Source organism: Linepithema humile, chromosome 4 (assembly GCF_040581485.1).
Source record: "Linepithema humile isolate Giens D197 chromosome 4, Lhum_UNIL_v1.0, whole genome shotgun sequence".
NCBI classification, from domain to species: domain Eukaryota; kingdom Metazoa; phylum Arthropoda; class Insecta; order Hymenoptera; family Formicidae; genus Linepithema; species Linepithema humile.
The window spans coordinates 20299910-20319342 of record NC_090131.1 but is presented as its reverse complement, the minus strand read 5'-3'; the positions used below and the strand labels follow the sequence as shown (position 1 = coordinate 20319342).

Sequence of the window (19433 nt, the reverse complement as noted above, 5' to 3'; positions counted from 1 at the left end):
GATATTCGAGTATCGTTTTCTGCAGTAGAAAACATAAAAAAACGCATGCAAAGACAGAATTACGTTACACCATATAATTCAAGTATCTATAATTTAATACAGCAGCTGAATCGATCTTCACTTTTTTATAATTTGTTTAAAGAAATTTGTAGTTGATTTAAAATTAATTTTCTCAACTTTCAATTTGACTTTGTCAAATTTTCAAATAGCTGAATATTGAACTATTGTCATATTATATATTCTAAAAATTTACCAATCTCTACTAAAAATGATTGATCACTCGCGTGTGTATCTTAATGTGCGATCTTTTTTAGATTTCAACGAATGGACGGGATTGTTGAAGGCGCTTTTAAACTCGGATCGATATCTGGCATATTATGCTAATACGATCGCGATTTTTTAATCTCGCATATGTATTATGCGGCTCTGTATTTGGAATAAGGCATGTCCATTGAATCATGTTTATGCTAATACTGGCTCCGGGTAAACGAATTACTATCATACGTCGTCAAATCATAAGTGAATACAGAGATGATTGATATCGTGATGCGAAAGATACATCTGAATATCAATATTGATCGGAACGTGAAAATAAACAATGTCAAACTGTCATCTAAAGATAAAAGAACAAATATTTGTTCTTGTTATACTTCCTCTCTGTCACACTTTGGAATATTGAAATTTCATCTTTTATTTCGTTATATTGTACTCATATCGCTTACTTAATTTTTTTGATTAAAATCTAATATATAATAATTAACATTTTTTTAAATATTCAGAATCTTTTGCCATATATTTGTCAATTCTGTAAGAGATATTTTCTTTATTTCAATATAATTTATTTTTTTTTTGTAATTTCGCCGGATTTATGTTTGGCGCTAACAATATACAGAATTATGACCATCACAAGATTACGGTGATATAAAAGATAACAATAGCAACGGCGGAGTAAATAAGGCATGCGATTTATAAAACGTACTAATATAATATTTATTGTTGTAATAAACATCGTAATAATATAATATCACGTGAAATCTCTGATGGATGGCAAGATAAAAAAAAAGTACGGTCGTATTTTCGGCATTCTCGCATCCCATGCTCTTTTGTGCAGCTCTCGCTTCCGAATTTATCACGACACTCTCGACTCCGTCGACCTATGTCGACCGGCATCAGGTTCTTTTTTTACATTCCTCTATTTCTATCAGTAAATCTAAAGTTCGCGAGTTCATTCTACGTCGTTATTCACGTTGTTTAAGTACGATATCGGGACGAACCGAGGAATCGTCGCGAGAGAAAATTGCGATCGCATCTATCGCGTGCGAGTCCGCGAGTTTCGCGGTAACGAAGAGAGGCAGATAGCATGATTTTTTTTGGCGCGCGTTTCCTCGCGACGACATCGACTCATCCAGTTTTCATAACGCAAATAACAATATTAATAATAGTAAGATTAATAAAAAGGGGTGATATCGTTATAAAATAAAATGGCTCGATGACACAGTCGTTCGTTCGCGCAATGAGTCGTATTTTCCGTCTCATTTAGAGATGCAACGGCGGCGATTGAAGGTGTATAGGGATGAAAAGAGGATGGATGTGATTACGTAAAAAAAAGAAATAAAAATGTCATGGATCAAAGCTAACCAACGATCTTGGTCTTGTAGACCTGTGGTATATGCTCGCTCTCGCTCTTGCTTTCATTCTCGTTCTTTTTTTCTCTCTCATTCTCTCTCTCTCTCTCTCTCTCTCTCTCTCTCTCTCTCTCTCTCTCTCGACTTTTCATTCACAGGGATTCTGAGCTATCCATTCATACGTTCTCCTTCTTCTTCTCTCTTTTTCGGCCTCTTTCGTGCTTTCTGCCTTTTTTTTGTCGGATAAATTATTGCATTCTCACTTCGTACAACCACGCACATTTCCATGTATAAAAATAATAAAAATAATAATATAATATAATTATAATATATATGTCTTACGGATTCAATAGAATCTATAATATTAATAATATCATTCCATATGCTATCTCGAATAATTGTAACAAAATATAGTACTCAATAATATAGTATTCAATATGCATTTTACAAGCGTATTTTTTGATCGTTGCTTTGATATCGGTATGTATGTGTAGCGACGCACGCATGATTAACATAAAACAAGAGAAGTGTCGTGATCGTGATTGTTTTGTTCTAATCTACAGCTCTAATGTAACTGATAACGAGTGTGTATATATATATGTGTGTGTGTATTCGTTTCTTTGCTTATGTATGTGATGTATATGGATACACGTATGCTACCGCGTGTGTGTATATAACTGCACGATTGTGCGACATAAGCTGGCAAGTAGATCGCTTTCACTGGAAGGGTGGCACATTAGCATTGTTTCAACTTACAAACTACATAACCACAGGTTATTGGTACTGGTACCGTTTTCGGTTTTTCGCACGCGTTTGACTCGCGTCAACGTGAACTCATTAGAGCTCTAATAAATCGTTTCCGTCATGTGAATATTTATCTCATAGAAACTTCAATATTTCGAAAGTAGAAGAATCGATGTAATTGTGAAGATTTTTTAAAAATTTATATATGTATACTTGAACATATATTGTGATATTTTATTTCTTTTATTTTAAAACCATAGAGAGACATTTTGTTTTATTCTACACTGTCAATATAAAGACAAATATCCTATAATAAAACATAAAATAAAAATCTAGAATAAAGTTCTCAACAAAAATTAATTTTTTATCGTGAGTTTTGATTTTTATTAGCTCTTATAATATAATTTAACAAAATTAGATATTAAAAAAAAAATATATTTTACTTGATCTATTTAAAATATTAAGAGAGTAAATAAAAAAGTTATGTGATTTTTATATTAACTTTAATATTATATTATATTTAATATAATATATTAAATTAAATTTTATATAGTAAAAATAATGTTCGATATTTTTAATTTTATATAAAATTTTATATTAAAACCACATAAACTTAATTTTTTTCTTTTTTCAAAGAAAACAACAACATTGATCGATCTAGTTCCGAGATATTGAATTGATATCTTATTAAACGTATAGATCGAACTATAGAGATTATACTATGGATACAGAGATACAGTGTGATTATATTACTTTTATTAGTCTTAAGACTTAGAAAAAGTCGTGGCTTCTCGATGCTATCTCGAGCATAGCATGTCATGCGGCACAAAGAGGCGATCTGGCTATACGGATTTTTTAAACACGCCTTGAAGTCGGGATTTATTCGCGCGTGATGATCGGATTTGCGAATGACAGCAATATTACGAAATCGCACGATGGTTTTATATCTCGCGTAAATATATATATATATATATATATCGGTGCTCGTAAATAAGAAGCTATAAAAGTCTCGTTAGCGGACGGAGAAGAAAGTATCGATTAGTTTTTTATGGGCTGCTGGTGAGATTCAAATCCATTTTATTCATTTTCCATATGTTTTGCAGCTTGTTACGCGAAATTCGACAACAATTTAAATCTTTATGAATAAAAATCAAATAGAGACGCGGAGATGCGACAGCGAAAGCGACGATCGCCTTTGTCATCGACTAACATATATATCGGGGTCATTTAACGTAAAATGACGGCATGCGCGTTGCGATGAACCGACACGAATCGTCGGTTTTCGAGATGACAATTCATAAGGGATTAACGCCGGCGGCACTACTAATGCAACATATTTCTTAAACATGTGGACAAATTAAGAGTCTACACGTCAGCTAAAGTATGAATTAATAAAAAAAATTTGTATTTTATATATCATCTACACATACTCTTATACATCATACGTGTACTTACATATATTAAGGATTCTTAAATCAATTTTGATTGATTTACATGGCGCTCGCAATTTGCAGGCCGACGTTTCGTTATAAACCGCTTCGTTCCTAAGCTAATAAACTCGATATAAATTGTTCATCGGACGAAAACAAGTAAAATATAGAATAACGAGTCGCTTTTGGTACGACCAGCGACGTATGCATACATTCTTGCACATGCAACTTGCTCCAATCGAGTCGAAGCCCGTACATTTATGAGCAAAAGACCGTTTAAAGACGATCTTAAAGACAGGTGATATACAAGGTGTTCCTAAACCATTTATTTTGTAATAAATCGTTCTAATTACATGATTATATGTATATATTTAAACAAAACGTAAACAATCACTCAAACAAATGCAAGTAAAACATTTCTAATTATTTATTAGTATTTTTAACTTAATTTTTTTCAGCCCGTCGTTAAAAATGATTATGTGCGAACGTGTTTATGTAGTGATTTGTAGGAATAAAAGCACGAAATGTAATGAAATTATAAATAAGTTTGAAAAAAATTTCGTGAAAGATACTAAAGATCACGTTAATCGTGATTTAACAAATTAAACAGAACAGAATGAATGCATGACAAGAGGAAATTTAAATGAAAAGAATTGAATAATTATTTGTAGTTTTTATAAATATATATACGTATAATCATTGTCACTAAGATATTTGTTTTTCTATAATTCACGTTATTTCGCGTAATATTTAGATGGTTATTTTAGGGACATCTTGTATAATCATTAACGAAATATTCATCAAAAACCTAACAAACACCCGTAAAGTCGTATGACGGAGAGATGATTTGTCTCCAACATTATACTACAATTACCATATTCAAAGTTCACACTGAAATAATGGAGCGTCAATTCTTCTGAATCCTCTACCGAAAATCCCGTGTTCTCCGATATTCTTCAATGTTCTCCTAATTTCTTCTGGTAGTCTCTTTATAGTTTTCGTTAAAAAAACACATGTTTTGCTACTTCTTCTTCTTCTTCTTCTTCTTCCTTCTTCCTTCTTCCTTCTTCTTCTTCTTCTTCTTCTCAGGATAATAAACTTTCCTGACAAGTTTGTTCGCTAAACTATACAAGAATCTTTCACGTGAAAATTTCACTGTTCATTCCTTGTTTAGCAATTATTATTATTCACGTAAAATATTCACTAATCCTCCATTTTATCGGATGACCAGTCTTCGCTGATGGTCTTTTCGACCTGCGCGACATATTTACGTTATTAAAAGTCGACGTCTCTGGCCTCACCCAGTTCACGTATTGCTGTTGTCATGCACATGCGTATGTGCATGCGTGGAATTGGCGAGGGGCGAATGTGGTAGATGAGGGGGCGACGAGGGCAGCTCGATGAGGGTGACGTCGTATGAATCTCCAGGATCACCGGGATCATCCGGCGAGCCCGGATTATTCGAGTTACGGTCGCTGCTCGGATCTGGATTAATCCGTGAATGGGTCACCTCCAATAGGAACAGATCCTCATCAACGTAATATCGAATCATGTCGTCGTCAATTTTCGCTGTAATTCTGTAACAGGATAGGATGATGGATTATCGTTAAATCTCCTCGACGTGGCGTAATTCGCGTACGCGAACGGAAGTCGTTTTGGAGAACGTGAATGATTCGAGTTGGCATGCAACGTAATAATTTCGGCTGCTATAATATGTGTATTTTGTTTAATTATATTTTAATATAATTTACGTATTTCTTATGCAATTTTTCGATTATATCATGAGTTTAGCACAATATTATATCGCATAGATATTTTATATTTTTCAAACATTTGTTTTCTTCTAAATAAATTTTTTATTGTCTGATATCGTTAGCGGCATTTAAAAACGAATCATTGAACATTGTAATTATTTCATTAAATTCATTCACACTTTATTAAAAGAAAAAGAAATCATATATTTTGCATCATCATTAAATCATCATAATATAGCAGCGAAATGAAACATCAATATTGTTGCGGTGAATCTTAAGATCTCGCGCGGATCACAGTGGAAAAAGTGCATCGTAAAGTTCGCATCGCGTGTAGCTTGAGAAAAAAAAAAGAGAGAGAGCAAGAGAGAATTTGTTTTTACAATGTGAGACATATCAAGTGACGAAGAGTGATCATTCAAGGGAAACGGTCGACAGGAATCCGTCGTGCGTAAACGTACGTTGGAAAAGGTACGGGCGAAACAAAAAGAGTCATAGCTGAACGAGATGCATAATGACGTTAGGGAAGGTAGAAAAGCGTGCATGAGTGCGCTCGTGACGGAAGGCAGAAGATGAGAAGCGTGAAGGATTAGTGGATTAATCAGGCGAGATTGTGCGTCGCGGCGAGATGCGAGTCAGCGTGCAGCGACATTCGCGAGGGCGCGTTAAAGTGATCGACAAAGAGAAATACTTTTTAACGAAACAACAAACGAATGCATAGCGTACATTCAAACGCATATCGCAGAGAAACGCGTATCCGACACTTGAAAGAGGCGCACGATTATAGGCGAGAGGGAGAGCGAGAGAAAGAGAGAGAAAGAGAGAGAGAGAAAGAGTGGAGACTACCAAACCAGAGGCGGAGAGAGTCAGGCAATGTCACCGTTATGGCATGCATCGCGTGGGCGTGCATGCAAGTAAAGATGACACTCTACTAAACTTACCCCTTTGTGTTTTTGCGATAGAGATTATTAATACTCGAGGATGCAATTTTGTACTTTGACTCAATCTGCAAAATAGAAAAAAGTAGAACATTAGAATTTTGATAGTGGTTTGCGGACCGTCGTTCGTTTCGCGCTCTCATTCGAGAAAGTACTTGCGTGACGCGCGTAGGTAGTTAGACGCGATATCACTGCGAGAGAACGATAGAGAACGAGGAGCAGAGAGGAAGAACACAGCGAGACAAATAGACTCAAAACAGATCGAAACGTGACAACAATAAAAAAAAAATATATAATACATTGCGTTGCGAAAAACGCGGAGACAGATTAGAGTCGATTAGAACAAAACTCGAGACAAAAATACGTGATTGAGGAGGCGCTATTCGTTCGCGAAGCGCGTTGAAGAACAGAGAAGAAGAAAGAGACAGTTATGACAGACAGAAAGAGAAGGTGTTTGTTTCCATTTTTCTTTTCTTCCGTCGATTTCGATCGGTGTAACGCGCGCTCTTACATTTGACAAGTTGTTGAGAGCCGCCGACAGTCTCGCACATCCGCGAGGAGAGAGGGATAATGTATAATGTGTGTGCTTGTACATCTTGCACTTTTGATATTATATTAATAAGGAACGTGGACACAGTGGACAGTGATGCATGCGCATTGATATTAATTAGCGGGTGGACTAGTGCGAACGGATATTAATAATGGCGCAGTATGCTTTCACATGCACAAGGTAATATATTATATACTCTCTCATGGGGCTGTATACGTGTGTGAGCGTAAATATATATATTTGTGCACCCATAGCGCATATAATTATTCGCGCACGTCGATTTGAACGCGGACTGAATAAACGAAATCGCACTGGTATCGATTGAAATCGAAACGGACAATTAGCTATCTTCCGGTGATTTTATTAAGCTTGGTAGCGTTCGCTCCACGCTGCAGGAAGCGCAATCTCGTTCGATGCAGCGATAACGCATTGCATTATTATTGTCGCCCGTTCTGTTTCTAGAGCATGCGAACGAGACAACGTAATCACGAATTAACCCATTAACGCCCACGGGCTGCGCATATTCAACGCAGCGCGGTATTTTGCATAGAATTATAGGTTGTAGCTACTGTATGTACGGTCACCGGTATCGGTCGCAGTATGGAAATGACGAGAATTTCCATTTTCTGTTTCCATTTCTACGAGGCGTACGAACGGACTAGTTAGAGAATGCGATTTTATATTCACTTTACTACCGGACGACGAGTGTTAATGTTCAATTAATACGCAGTTCTCCAAAGTGTATTTCTCTTCGATTGTAACATTTAATTTATATATATCCGTGATTTTTATTCTTCGCTATAAAGTTAACGTAACATTTATATCGCGCGGTTTATACGTAATAATTTTCCCCGTATTGCGGGCGTTAATAGCTCATGATAAGCAGCATGCCTCTATATATATCGGCTCTATAAACTCTCGATGTCTTCTCAAAGATATCTCCGAGAGCGACGCAGGTGCAAACAGACCGTGCGAATCGTCTCCTTTGCAGCTGCATCCGCGAAAGCGTGATTGCTAATGCGCGTTGGCGGTGTAAAGAAAGTGAGATCTTTAGAATATTTTCCTTACAGCATTCAGTAGTCCCTGAACCGTCGGCGGTGTGACGTGTAGCGGCGTATAGACGTCCTCTGATTCCTGACGAACGTAAAGCATTACACGTTCCTCGGCGTCAGTAGCGCGTAAATGTGGTGGTTGCTGTTGCAAATGCAGCCGATTGCCGACACTGGACACCACCGCGCCCGTCAACCCGGCTGGTTGCACCCCTTGCAGCACCGAGCCCTGCAGCTCCTGTACCTGCATCAGCAACGAGTCCTTCTTGTCGTGCAGGTTACTGAGATTGTCGGGCGGGAAGTGATTGTGGAACTTGAGAGCCGGCAGACTCGGCCGGCCGCATGCCGCCGGATACGGGCTGCTACCCCCCGCCTTCAATCCTCCACCTTCACCGTTACTGAGAGACGAGGTGTCGGTGTCACCTCCGCCCCCGCCGCCGCCACCACCGTAGAAGCCCGACAACTCCATCGTCGAGAACTGTCGTGGAGAAGAAGAACACAAGATTTAATTTTGCTCTACGTTTTTCTTTTTCTCTCTACTCGCGAGACGGCGAGACCCTTTCAAATTTTGCGTTGGGAAATAAGGAGCAATTTTGGAGTGACATTATTTTTTTCTTTTTAATTATTTAACATCGAAGAGAGATATACACGAGAGATATCAAATATATACAAATATATACAATAAAATAATGAACAATTCTAAAAATTAGGAACAAGTAAATTTAAAAATTTTTAATTTGATAATAAAATAATAATGTAACGAGTTACTATTAGTTAATAATTTCTATTACTTATAACACTAATTAATAATTGGTAATAATATTTACTACAATAATACTAATAACATAGAATAGCAAGACAAATATTAGAAGACTATTGCTCCGGTTCATTGAACTAAAAAGTGACGCAAAATTCGAAAGGCTGTATTCAAAAAAGTCCACGTCGATGCAAGAGTTGCGGTTAATGTAGGGGTTTGGCGGAGGTGAGAGCAGAGGATTGTGGATGCCATATAATTTTTCTGGGTCAGCTTTTGCGCCGATTAGAGTTGGTTAAAATGCATGCCAATATAATATAGCATTCGTTCAAACCAAACAAATGGCCAATTTAACAGGCGTCATGTGAAGTACTTCATTTAAATTAATGTAAATTAAAAAAAGTATTTTTTAGTATCCATTTCCGTAATAAAATAATTTTTGCTTCATGCAGTTAATCAGATTGAATGTTACCATAATTAAACGATCTTTACTCATGATTTGACCTTCCGTGCGAACTCTATGTAAGTTCTTGCGGACGAGACACTCTTATTTGCTTGATTTATGTGTGAAAAAAGTGGATGATTACCTTGTCGATGGCGTGCTCGGCCGGCGGCGAAAACAACACCGGTGGTTTGTGCAGATCAACCATGGAGTAAAACTCGCTACGTTCCGTCACAGAGTGATAAAGTTCGTCGAGCTTTTTTCTTCCGGTTGCCGTCATCTTTCTCTTAGCCGCGCGTCTTTCCTCGTCCCGGGTCTTTCTCTCTGCCCCCTGTGGTAAGCAACGTCATCTCTCAGCTTAATTTCAGCGATCGTATTGCGCGACCAGGAAGCGATCGCGCGTTATTTACATCACAAAAGTGAAAAAAAAGAGACAGACGTTTAAAAATGTGCACGAGAGCGGTTACCTTATCGCAGAAGACCTTAATTTGACAGTAGCCGCGATGGGAAGGTGGGATGTATGAGTGCGTATGCGGCGGCGGCTCCTCGTACGTGTCGACCTGGATATGTAACGGCAAGCCCTTCACGCCTTTCTGACTCGAGAAATCCGTACTGAGACATTGCACCGCCACATTTATCTGTGCAGAAATCGGACAGGTAGAACGCAGAGCGGGCGACGCGCGGCGGGAATTGCTTTATTAACGTTTCCGTTAAATGGCACGCGATATCGCGCGCGATTAAATTGCGCGCGATACGATTCGCGCGGTGCGCGAGATTACGCGCCGATAAACGCGATATATCGGGAAAGACAAGGAGGAGGAGGAGGAGCAGGCAGTGGACTGGGGTGAGTGCGTATCGTTAAAGGAGGTAACGTGAATCGACATTTCCGACGTTCTTACCTTCGCCGACGATTCGAGTGGGTTCCAGTAAACGGCAATCGCATTGTGCGCGACTTCCTCTATGCAGCCCGCCAGTCCGACGCTGTTCTTTGTGTCTGTAACAACGGACGTGACTCTGAAACTCGCAGATCATGTCGGGGAATAGCTAATGCTACTCTCTCGGTACGCTTTTAGATAGAATATTAAAATAACGGAATGTGCGTTTGCAGCGATAAGATCTTACCAGTATTTATCCGTCACGGATTAGGTAGCTTGCACAAAACACAAGAGATTCAAGGATTTAATCGATCATGAATATTGAGAATAATTCATCGACATGTATCGCACAAGAAAATTATTATTGATCAAAATCTCTTTTTTCTTACATTACTGTTTAAAAAGATTTTAAAGAGGTTTTAGGAGGTCTAGGAGATTTACCAGCATCAAGAATCCTTTGTTTCACGGAATGTTGTCTGCCATGCCAAAACTGCCACGCTTTGATTTCATCCTCGGGACTCTTTTCTTCCCGGAACATTAACATCACTACGCTCTGTGATAAGCAATTATTTGTTATATAATAAAATAATAATAATTATTGATTATGTTATATATTAATATTTGCGTCTTTTGTAGATTATTTCTATTAATAATAGCAAAAAAAACATACATGTAAGAGATATCAATTATACTTATCATATTTTTCAATATAAAATATTCAAATACTGCTTTATAATTTCTTTTGTATCTTTTTTTATAATTATTTCAGGAGAGATTATCAAGTATTTCAACTTTAAAGAATTCCCAAACAAATAAAAGTTAAAGGCATGTTGCATATCTCGAGATTTCTCATATTTTATAACCTATATGGAATGTATAAGCATAATGTATGTAGCATAAATTCTTATGTCTGCAAAGTTAACTTTCGTTCAGCCGGATCGGCGATATCACTGCACTGCTATGAAACGATACGCGGAGACGCACATCGGCCGCGACAGACGCACGCTCGAGCGGGCGTGAGCGTTACGCCGCGAGCGGGCAAAGCAAATCAGCGCACGCCGAGACGGAGGAAGGATTTTTCGTGATTCGGGTGAATGGGCGAAGAACTGCACGAGAAAATATGGGTGCGCGATGGGGAAGGAAAGAGAGAGAGAGAAAGAAAGGGAGACCCCGTGAATAAGAGGCTCGCATTACGTGGTTACACTTACTTTACCGATCTCCCTTAAGGCTCACGCCGCGAGAGACGCGGTTATATCATTCGAATCCGCCACACACGTCTCGCTCACCCGACGCTCGATTAGCAATTAACGAGGAAGTCGTAACTCGTCGCGTACCGCGGAAAAAAATCCGCCAGCTTTATCAGAATGGAAATTGTTAACGGTGCGCGTTACAGCTGCCAATTAGACTCAGGAGAACAAACGATCCCGTCCGACTCCTTCTTTCGAGAGACACCGTGCGCGCGCGATCATCTCCGTAAATTTTGTCGTTACGCGAATGATAATATTGCTTAGGTAATCTGACGTGATGATTGCATCATAGCTATGCAGAATTCTGGATGATATGAGTGCATGCGCATTATCTCGTGTTAATTTGCAGACTACTGAAATTTGCAAACCACTGTGAAATAGAAACAAAATTGTATTTTCTCTCACAAAATGTTTTTTATCTGACTTAGTAAAATAAAATTAATTATATCGTTATATCAGAATTATTAAAATTATTACCTAAATTGTTTCATTGAATTCATATGATTTTCGAGATTGAAATGTCTTTTAAATTGTATGTCCACTTATAACGTAACATATATCATCTTAAATGTTATTATGCAAAGTGTAATTATCTTGTTTATTCTTACCTTGACTGTCTGTCCCGCCTTGAGAAGCGACTTGTCAGGTTCGGGCACATAGTCTAACGTGATGCCGTAGAATTGGCCTTTATTGATGTACGTTATTCTGTCGTCCTCGCGGCGTTGCGACGTACTGATCGGCGATTCGAGATGATACTTAAATCCGTATGGCGAGTACCTAAATAACAACAGATAAGATTCCCCAAATAAAGTGTGTATGCATACAGCTTTCAGCTGTGGCGCGTAAAAACATGCATATTTGAGAAACAACTTTCTTGCTCATTATACAGTCGATCGTTTTATACTTGGTCGAGATGCGAATCGCCTTTACTTAATAGGCGGTTACGAGCTCGCGAACGAATACTCAATTAGCTGATTAATGCGCTATGCAACGCGAGTGATAATCGCGCAATTATCAACCAATTTAATACCAATGACAGATTTATGAGGATTCCATCTCGTGCTCTCAGAAAAACATACTTTACACCGTGAAAAACAACCGGTGTGCGAGATAAATAAAATATCGAGAGACGTTTCTTAATTAGAACGTTCGTCATCGCGAAAAGAAGCGAGCGCGATCTGATATGAATATTCCGATCGTTAATCGCGATCGGATGATAATGAAGGGCTCGGACACCCAGAGCCTGGGAAAGCTGAAAACCCGGGAGCGGGAACGCGCGACGCGACGTGGAAAAAGGAAAACGTCGACGGGCGACTCGCATCAACCTCGCCCAGGGAAAATCGCTTCTAATCGAGCTTATCTCCGCCTTCGGCTGCCGGTGGAGATGCAGGTAGGCGGGCGGCTAGGCAGCAGGCGGTCGATAGATACCCCCGTGAAAAATGAACGCCTATAAGCCGAGAGAGCGCGAGGAGAGACCGCGATGTAAAACGCGAGAGGACAAAACGACGCGCACGACGGAAGGCGGACGGCAGAAAACGGGAGCAAAACGATCGATCGATCGTAATCGAGGAAAATCGCTAATCGCTACACGCCGCCGCTCGTCGCTTCAGCCCGGTCTACTGGTCTTCGTCGGAGCTACCGTTGGCGGAAAGTCCGTCAACAGTGTTATTTGCCGCGAGAGCGTCTTATTATTACTATCTATCTGCGCGCGACGACTCGCGTTGTAGGCCGACGCTTTCGTATTCGCGACACAAAGGTCCTTTCGTCCCTTCTCTCTCTCTCTCTCTCTCTCTCTCTCTCTCTCTCTCTCTCTCTCTCTCTGTTCTTTTCTTCTTTTTTTTCATCAGCTACACTGGACAACCGCGGGGCGAGGGAAGTGCAGCGAGTTCAGGTGATAACTGATCGTGGCGGGTGAACGCCCTCTTGTGCGCTTTTGCTGCTCGCTCCTGTTGCACAGCCACCGCCTACCTGGGTATGTATATATCTTATTACGACTCCCTGTGTGGGTTACGCGCGACTACCGAGAGTCTCTATCTCGGCTCGGCCCGGTCTGTCTTTCTCGCTGCTTTCGCTTCCGTTCGCAAAAAAAAAAAAAAAAAAGAAACGGTCCCGGTCGGAAAGAGAGAGGCTACCCTTCTTGACATTTCGATTTCACGCTGCGAGTGGTCGGCGGACGCGCGATTTTTCAGTCTGAACCCGGCGCGACCCCCAGGCGCTTGTCCGCTGCGGAGAGTCGGTCGTACAGCCGACTGCAACTTAATAACTTTAACATCATTGTTCATCTCGCGCCGGTTTGGAAAAAAAGGGCGAGCGGTGAGCGCCGCTGGTCGATCTAACAATGGGAGCAACAAATTACAAAAGGCGGATGGAGCGAAGTAAGAAGATCGCTAGGAAGGATAGATGCGAGAGAAAGAGAGGAGCTGAGAATGAGTCGGCAGAGGAGGATGTGAAGAACCGCGGAGGAAATGAAGAGTACGTGCAAGATTAAAAGGTACAGGAAGTTCTTGGAAGTAGTAGACTAGTGAAGATATTGCTTTCCCGTGAAATAGAAATGACATCATCATAAATCCACTTTCAGGAGAGTGTTATTAATTTTCAGAATCATAAAGAGAATCGTAAATTAGCATTAAGTATTAATATAAGCAAATATTATAATCATATCTATATATAAAATTTTTTCGGACTTATATCTTTACTAACAATAATAATGACTGCGTTAATTATCATCGGAAATTAAAAATTACTAATCAATTATATTTATAATCGTCAATTGTGAAAATATATACCGATTGATTTTTGAGAGGCTATAATAATTAATATTCCTGTGAAAACATTAATATGCGCAGAACAAAGATCGTGCAGAAATTTCAGACATTGAACAATGAGTTTTTAGAAAGAATTTTTCATTCGTGTGCGATCAGAAGCGCATTGCGTTATTGCGAAGCTCGCAACTGCTTGCTCTGGGCGGCACGAGTTATTAACTTTATCGCTTCTCTTCCGTTCCTTCTATATAATAAAGCGAATCTATCTATCAATCTCGATATCCATTTATTTGTCTACCTATCCATCCGAGCAAGTAACTTGAGTCTTTGCACGTTGTTATTATAACGCATATTTATTGTACTTATTATAAATTTATTACCGCGATGCAATCTCTAATCAGGCAAATTTTATCAAACATGGTAATTGTTTTGTTTTTAATCTTTTAAGATTAAATATTTTCAAGAAGCTGCACACAGAAGGAATGAAAAAGAAACAACGCAATTAAAACGTTGACAACCGAGAGACGTTTCTTAAATTAAATTATTTACGCTAATTTTTGACATACAATTTTTGAGGATTACTTACGACTTCGGTATTTGGATTTTGTCCGCGTCGTTCTGTCTGCCAAAGTCGTGCCAAGGCCGCGACCTCGGCGGATTCGGGTTCGGATTCGGATTTGTCGCACTTGCAGACACAAGACTGCCACGTTGCACCTGGGCTTGTGCGTGATTCTGTTGTAGCTGCAATTGTAATGGCTGGTGATGTATCACGGCGCCGCTCTCGAGGACTACCGCCGCACCGGCTGTCGTCCCACCAGGACACAATTCCGTGTAATCAAAAGAAGACTGAAAAATGAATTTAGTTTAATGTAGAAAGCTTTCTTTGACGAGATCTCCTTAATCCTTTGCGGTTTTTTTAATAAACTCGACATAAGATTTGTCGACAATTCTGCAAAGAATTGAAGCAATACACGATTATAATTAGCAAACCATGTTCTGATCTTCATAAAATTTCTCAGACAACTGTAATAGATTATCATATTTATCTTATTCATTAAAATAAGAACAAAATATTGTACTTAATGTTAATTAATTCGTTAAAATTAATTCGGACCGCAAAGAATTAATAACTACTGTGAACGCTTTGAGTGCTAAGTTAATGCATGAAACTTTTATCTCTTTTAGTATTAAGAATGCATATACACATTGCCCGAAACGCTCGCGTAGTCGTAGAACGTATATATACAATATCTAAAAAATATTCGTCGCGACTGAGGCCGTAACAAGAGACACAGCTATATATCACGTCAAATTACATGCATAGTAAATGAGAGTATATGTTATTCTAACTTTAAATTTGGCCAGCCGATAGTGGCTATTTTGTGTTTTGTCGCTGTACCGAAAAGGTTAATTTTACTTTTGTAATATATCTTGTAAAATATTGAAATCAATAAAGACTTGCCGGAAAAGGTTTTAGCTTTCAAATAAAGTTTTCTCGTTATTATCTCTTTATGTGAAAGTTCGACACTTGCTGACATCTGCTATATCTATCCGTGGCGAATGGGGTCCTAAATGTGATCTCGATTTAGGTCGAGGCTGCACGTGATTTATTCTATATAGGGCAATCATCTACAGCGACCTACTACCGCTCAGCTGATCAGCTGATCGTAGTACCGTAATAGTTACGTAATATTATGCAACGCGCGTGACATGTCACACGCATATATGCATATATGATGCGCCCGCGCACGATTTTTTAAATGATATAACTCGATGAAAAATTAATATAGCGACATGCGGTAAAAAGAAATCTTCTGTGATTTGCATCCTGCATATGCTTATGCTAAATATACTCTTATCATAACACGTATTTGTATATTTATGTAAGTAAAATATAAAATGGATTGTCTGAATTCTGGAAGATTTTTAAATTCGTAAATAATATTTACATGTTTAGCTTACAGAAATTGATTTCAGTCTATCAAAAGTTTTTGTTAAATATTGATGTAAATCTATAGATATTGTAATAAATTTCTGCACTTGGCAGTTAACAACTTAATCTATAGTGTTTATTAATCATATTTTTAATTGAGATTGAGTCTTGTTTAGAAATTTTGTTAGCATAATAAAATAAATAATGATAAAAAACATTGTTATTTCGCTACCATAATGTTTCTCATAGTATTAAATAATTAACTAGTAAATTTTCAAATTTTTTTCATGAAAGTTTCAAGAAAATTATATGTAATGATAGTGTCGTATAGCAATATTGATTTTTAAGTTCTTGATAAGACAGCGTAGTGTGTAAAATAGTAACCTCTTTCCAGTCGTGTTCTCGTAGATAAAACGCATGCATAAGCATAAAATGCACTCAATATCACTAATTTAAATGCTCACTGATTACGGTGTAATTAATGTTTAAAAAACCTAGTGACGGTGTAATTATTTACCGACACTATTTCGTTCGTATATCAGCAGCAGTATCGCCATTCGATATCTATACGTGCTCCCATTCTATTTTGCATATCAATGCATTTCATTAGATTTTTAAAAATTTCTCAAATATACCTCAATAAATTTCAAACTGTGTGATTAAGAGATTCACTGGACCGATAAATGATTAACCGCGCACGGACACGCGACTTCACGTGACTATTTCGATACATCCGCTTCGGATCTTTCTCCTCCTCGTTGATTATACGCATCGTCGTAAACAAACCTAATAGCTTAGCGCAAAAGGTTTACAGCGGAAAAACAAAGTGGTTTTTTACTTATCGCTAATGGGAACGCGCTTTCGAGCATCCTCGATGCCGTGTTTCGCCGCGCATATTCGGACATTGCCGTCGAAGGCAGCGCCGGGAAAGAATAGGGAGCTTTGTGGTCTCGTAAAATCGACCGCACAACCCGCACGCGCCTCCAACCGTAGCTGTTAATAAGCGGCTTGCCAAACGACCTATTCCCTCATATGTCTTCATGCGATTACGCGTCGCCTGCAGTTATTTTTCAATGCAACGTGGTTACCGCAGCTCGTTACCCTCAACTCTCTGTCATCCTGAAAAAAAGACACGGCAACCTCTTTCTCGCCAAGCTCTCTACTAACCGCTGAATCCATCATATGTCGGCACAAAAACCTATTCGTTGATTTGACATTTTTCAAATCCTTCAAACTTTTAGAGTAAGAGATGCGTATTAACTATGAAAGTCACACGTCTTTCAGTTGCAAAGTTCTTGATATGTCGAGACAATTTTCTTCAATAAAAATGTTTGTAATTGAACATCATCTACTTTTCATAATTTTTTCGATTTTGAACATCTTCATATTATCAACTTTTACAATAAAATTCTTAGAATTTTAATTATGCGCTAGATGTTTGTTGGATTGATATATTATATGATCGAAATTTATCATAATATAAAATATAAGGAGTCAGTAGGGAAGGAGAAAAGATGGGGGTAAAAAGAAATTGGTAGAGGAAAAAAGAAGGGGAAAGAAATTTAAAGAGGAGGAAATAAATTAATAATCGGGAGATAGGCATCAGGTAAATGATCCGTGTCGTTTTGAGCCCTGCATTTTGTCTTTTGATAAAGACCATTTCAGAAATCAGTCTTTTCGTATAAGAGGGTTCACCGTCATAAAATATACATATGTAACGTGATATCATCAGTAAGGAGATTTAATAGATTACCACACATTTTTGCGATTTTTTCATGTCGCCGTGTGATTAAACAAGTTACACGCGAAACACGCGCAATTTATTTATTTATCGTGTTTCATCATCGAAGTACACGATCGCTCTAATTGAGATGTCACGTCTGCGTCGGTAAATCGAATTAACGTTTTGCAAGAAATCCGAGCTGCGTCGTATCGTTGACACAAATGCTAAAACTGTACGTGTACATTGCGGATAAGGACGGAGAAAGATAAATAATTAATATCTAAATAAGCTTAAAATCTCTAAAGCGGACAGTTAGCTAAAAATCGCCAGATCGATTAGAATATGATATACGTTTCCTGCACGCAATATCAAAGGAATGCCACGCGAACTTAAAATGCCATTCTCTCTTGCATCTAAATTTACGATTAATATAACTTTTTACAGAGCATAATCGCGCGAACAGGTCATCGAATTTACTACGCGGATTATTGCTCTCGCGTCGTGCGGTCATAATTGGATTATTACGCTATTGCGGAGCGATTTAGAACGGCACCGCTTCTAAATATTACGGAAACTATCGATAGAAAGTTTGTGCGCGAAATAAAACTTATAAAACGGCCACACGCCCGACAAAAAAATTCTCTCTACTAATATGCTTTGAATATCGACATTTTAATTGCGCCCATAAGGCGAATGTGCTAATCAGGCGAGCGGATCGGTTTTCAGTAGTACTTAGAGATACCTAATCCGCCGTCGTCCCGGGGTTTCGGATTTTATTCCAACGTTTCTCGCGCACAAACGGAGCAGAACGAATGTGTGCTTTCTAATTCGTAATATCGACTAGCAATGCTAATGACTTACTCTTGGGTGTAACGCGCGACTATTGCACGATTAATGTTTCCGGAAGTAGGACGAGATATTCAACGGCTGCACGAAGGATGATGAATTGTCCGCATCAAAACGATGAAAACTGTTTAGCCGATGCAAGCGAAACGATAGATCGACTATATATTGCCACTGATCGATAATATTGTCAGTTAAATGAATCTCGCATAAAAAGGATCAAGCGCGTTTTCAACATAAAACTGAGAAGTAGGCATAAATAAAATTTCTCGCGGTGAAAATGTGACAATACTGAGATGTAAAAATATCCGTGGAATGAATATTGAAACCAATGATTAATTTTTTAGAAAATCTAATAACGCGCGACTGTTATAAAATAATGCATGACTACTTCGTCTAGATGCAGCTTCATTTATTAATGGAGCTTGATAAGAGGATCACTTCAGCAAGACGCGTCTATAGAAAATCTTTGGATCTATTAATTTTAACAGACATGACCGGAGGAACGGGTTCGTTTTTTGATACGGCTTTACGCTTTATCTTTAATCTAAAATACTATAATCGCTCCTGTAAAGTGTTATGCGTCGCGCTGTAGAGTATTGGCGTATAAAGTTATCGCATCGGTCTAACTGTACGCGGCACTATAAGGCGGGAAAAATTCGCGCAACAAATCGCTTCGAGAACGGCGATCGTCGCATTGCATATGCATTCGACACGTTGGTATTAGAGCGGTATTACGCATAATACCGCGCACATTGCCCGAGACA

The 19433-nt window shown here is 38.6% G+C and overlaps 1 protein-coding gene across 5 annotated transcripts in view; it reads right to left on the bottom strand.

The window, feature by feature from the left end:
* Positions 1-1700: 1700 nt before the first annotated feature.
* The window catches only part of grh (grainy head), a 118923-nt gene continuing 101190 nt past the window's right edge, over positions 1701-19433 (bottom strand). For 3 of the 5 annotated variants that reach the window (XM_012368139.2, XM_012368138.2, XM_067354508.1), the window contains 9 exons: positions 14754-15013; positions 12014-12182; positions 10600-10711; positions 10183-10277; positions 9751-9921; positions 9429-9614; positions 8107-8565; positions 6492-6556; positions 1701-5376 (listed from right to left, as the gene is read on the bottom strand). In XM_012368139.2, coding sequence (XP_012223562.1) covers positions 5106-5376; positions 6492-6556; positions 8107-8565; positions 9429-9614; positions 9751-9921; positions 10183-10277; positions 10600-10711; positions 12014-12182; positions 14754-15013 — 1788 coding nt within the window. In that variant the 3' untranslated portion in view covers positions 1701-5105. The remainder of the gene's footprint in view (positions 5377-6491; positions 6557-8106; positions 8566-9428; positions 9615-9750; positions 9922-10182; positions 10278-10599; positions 10712-12013; positions 12183-14753; positions 15014-19433) is intronic. The other 2 variants (XM_067354509.1, XM_067354510.1) reach the window with 2 other exon arrangements.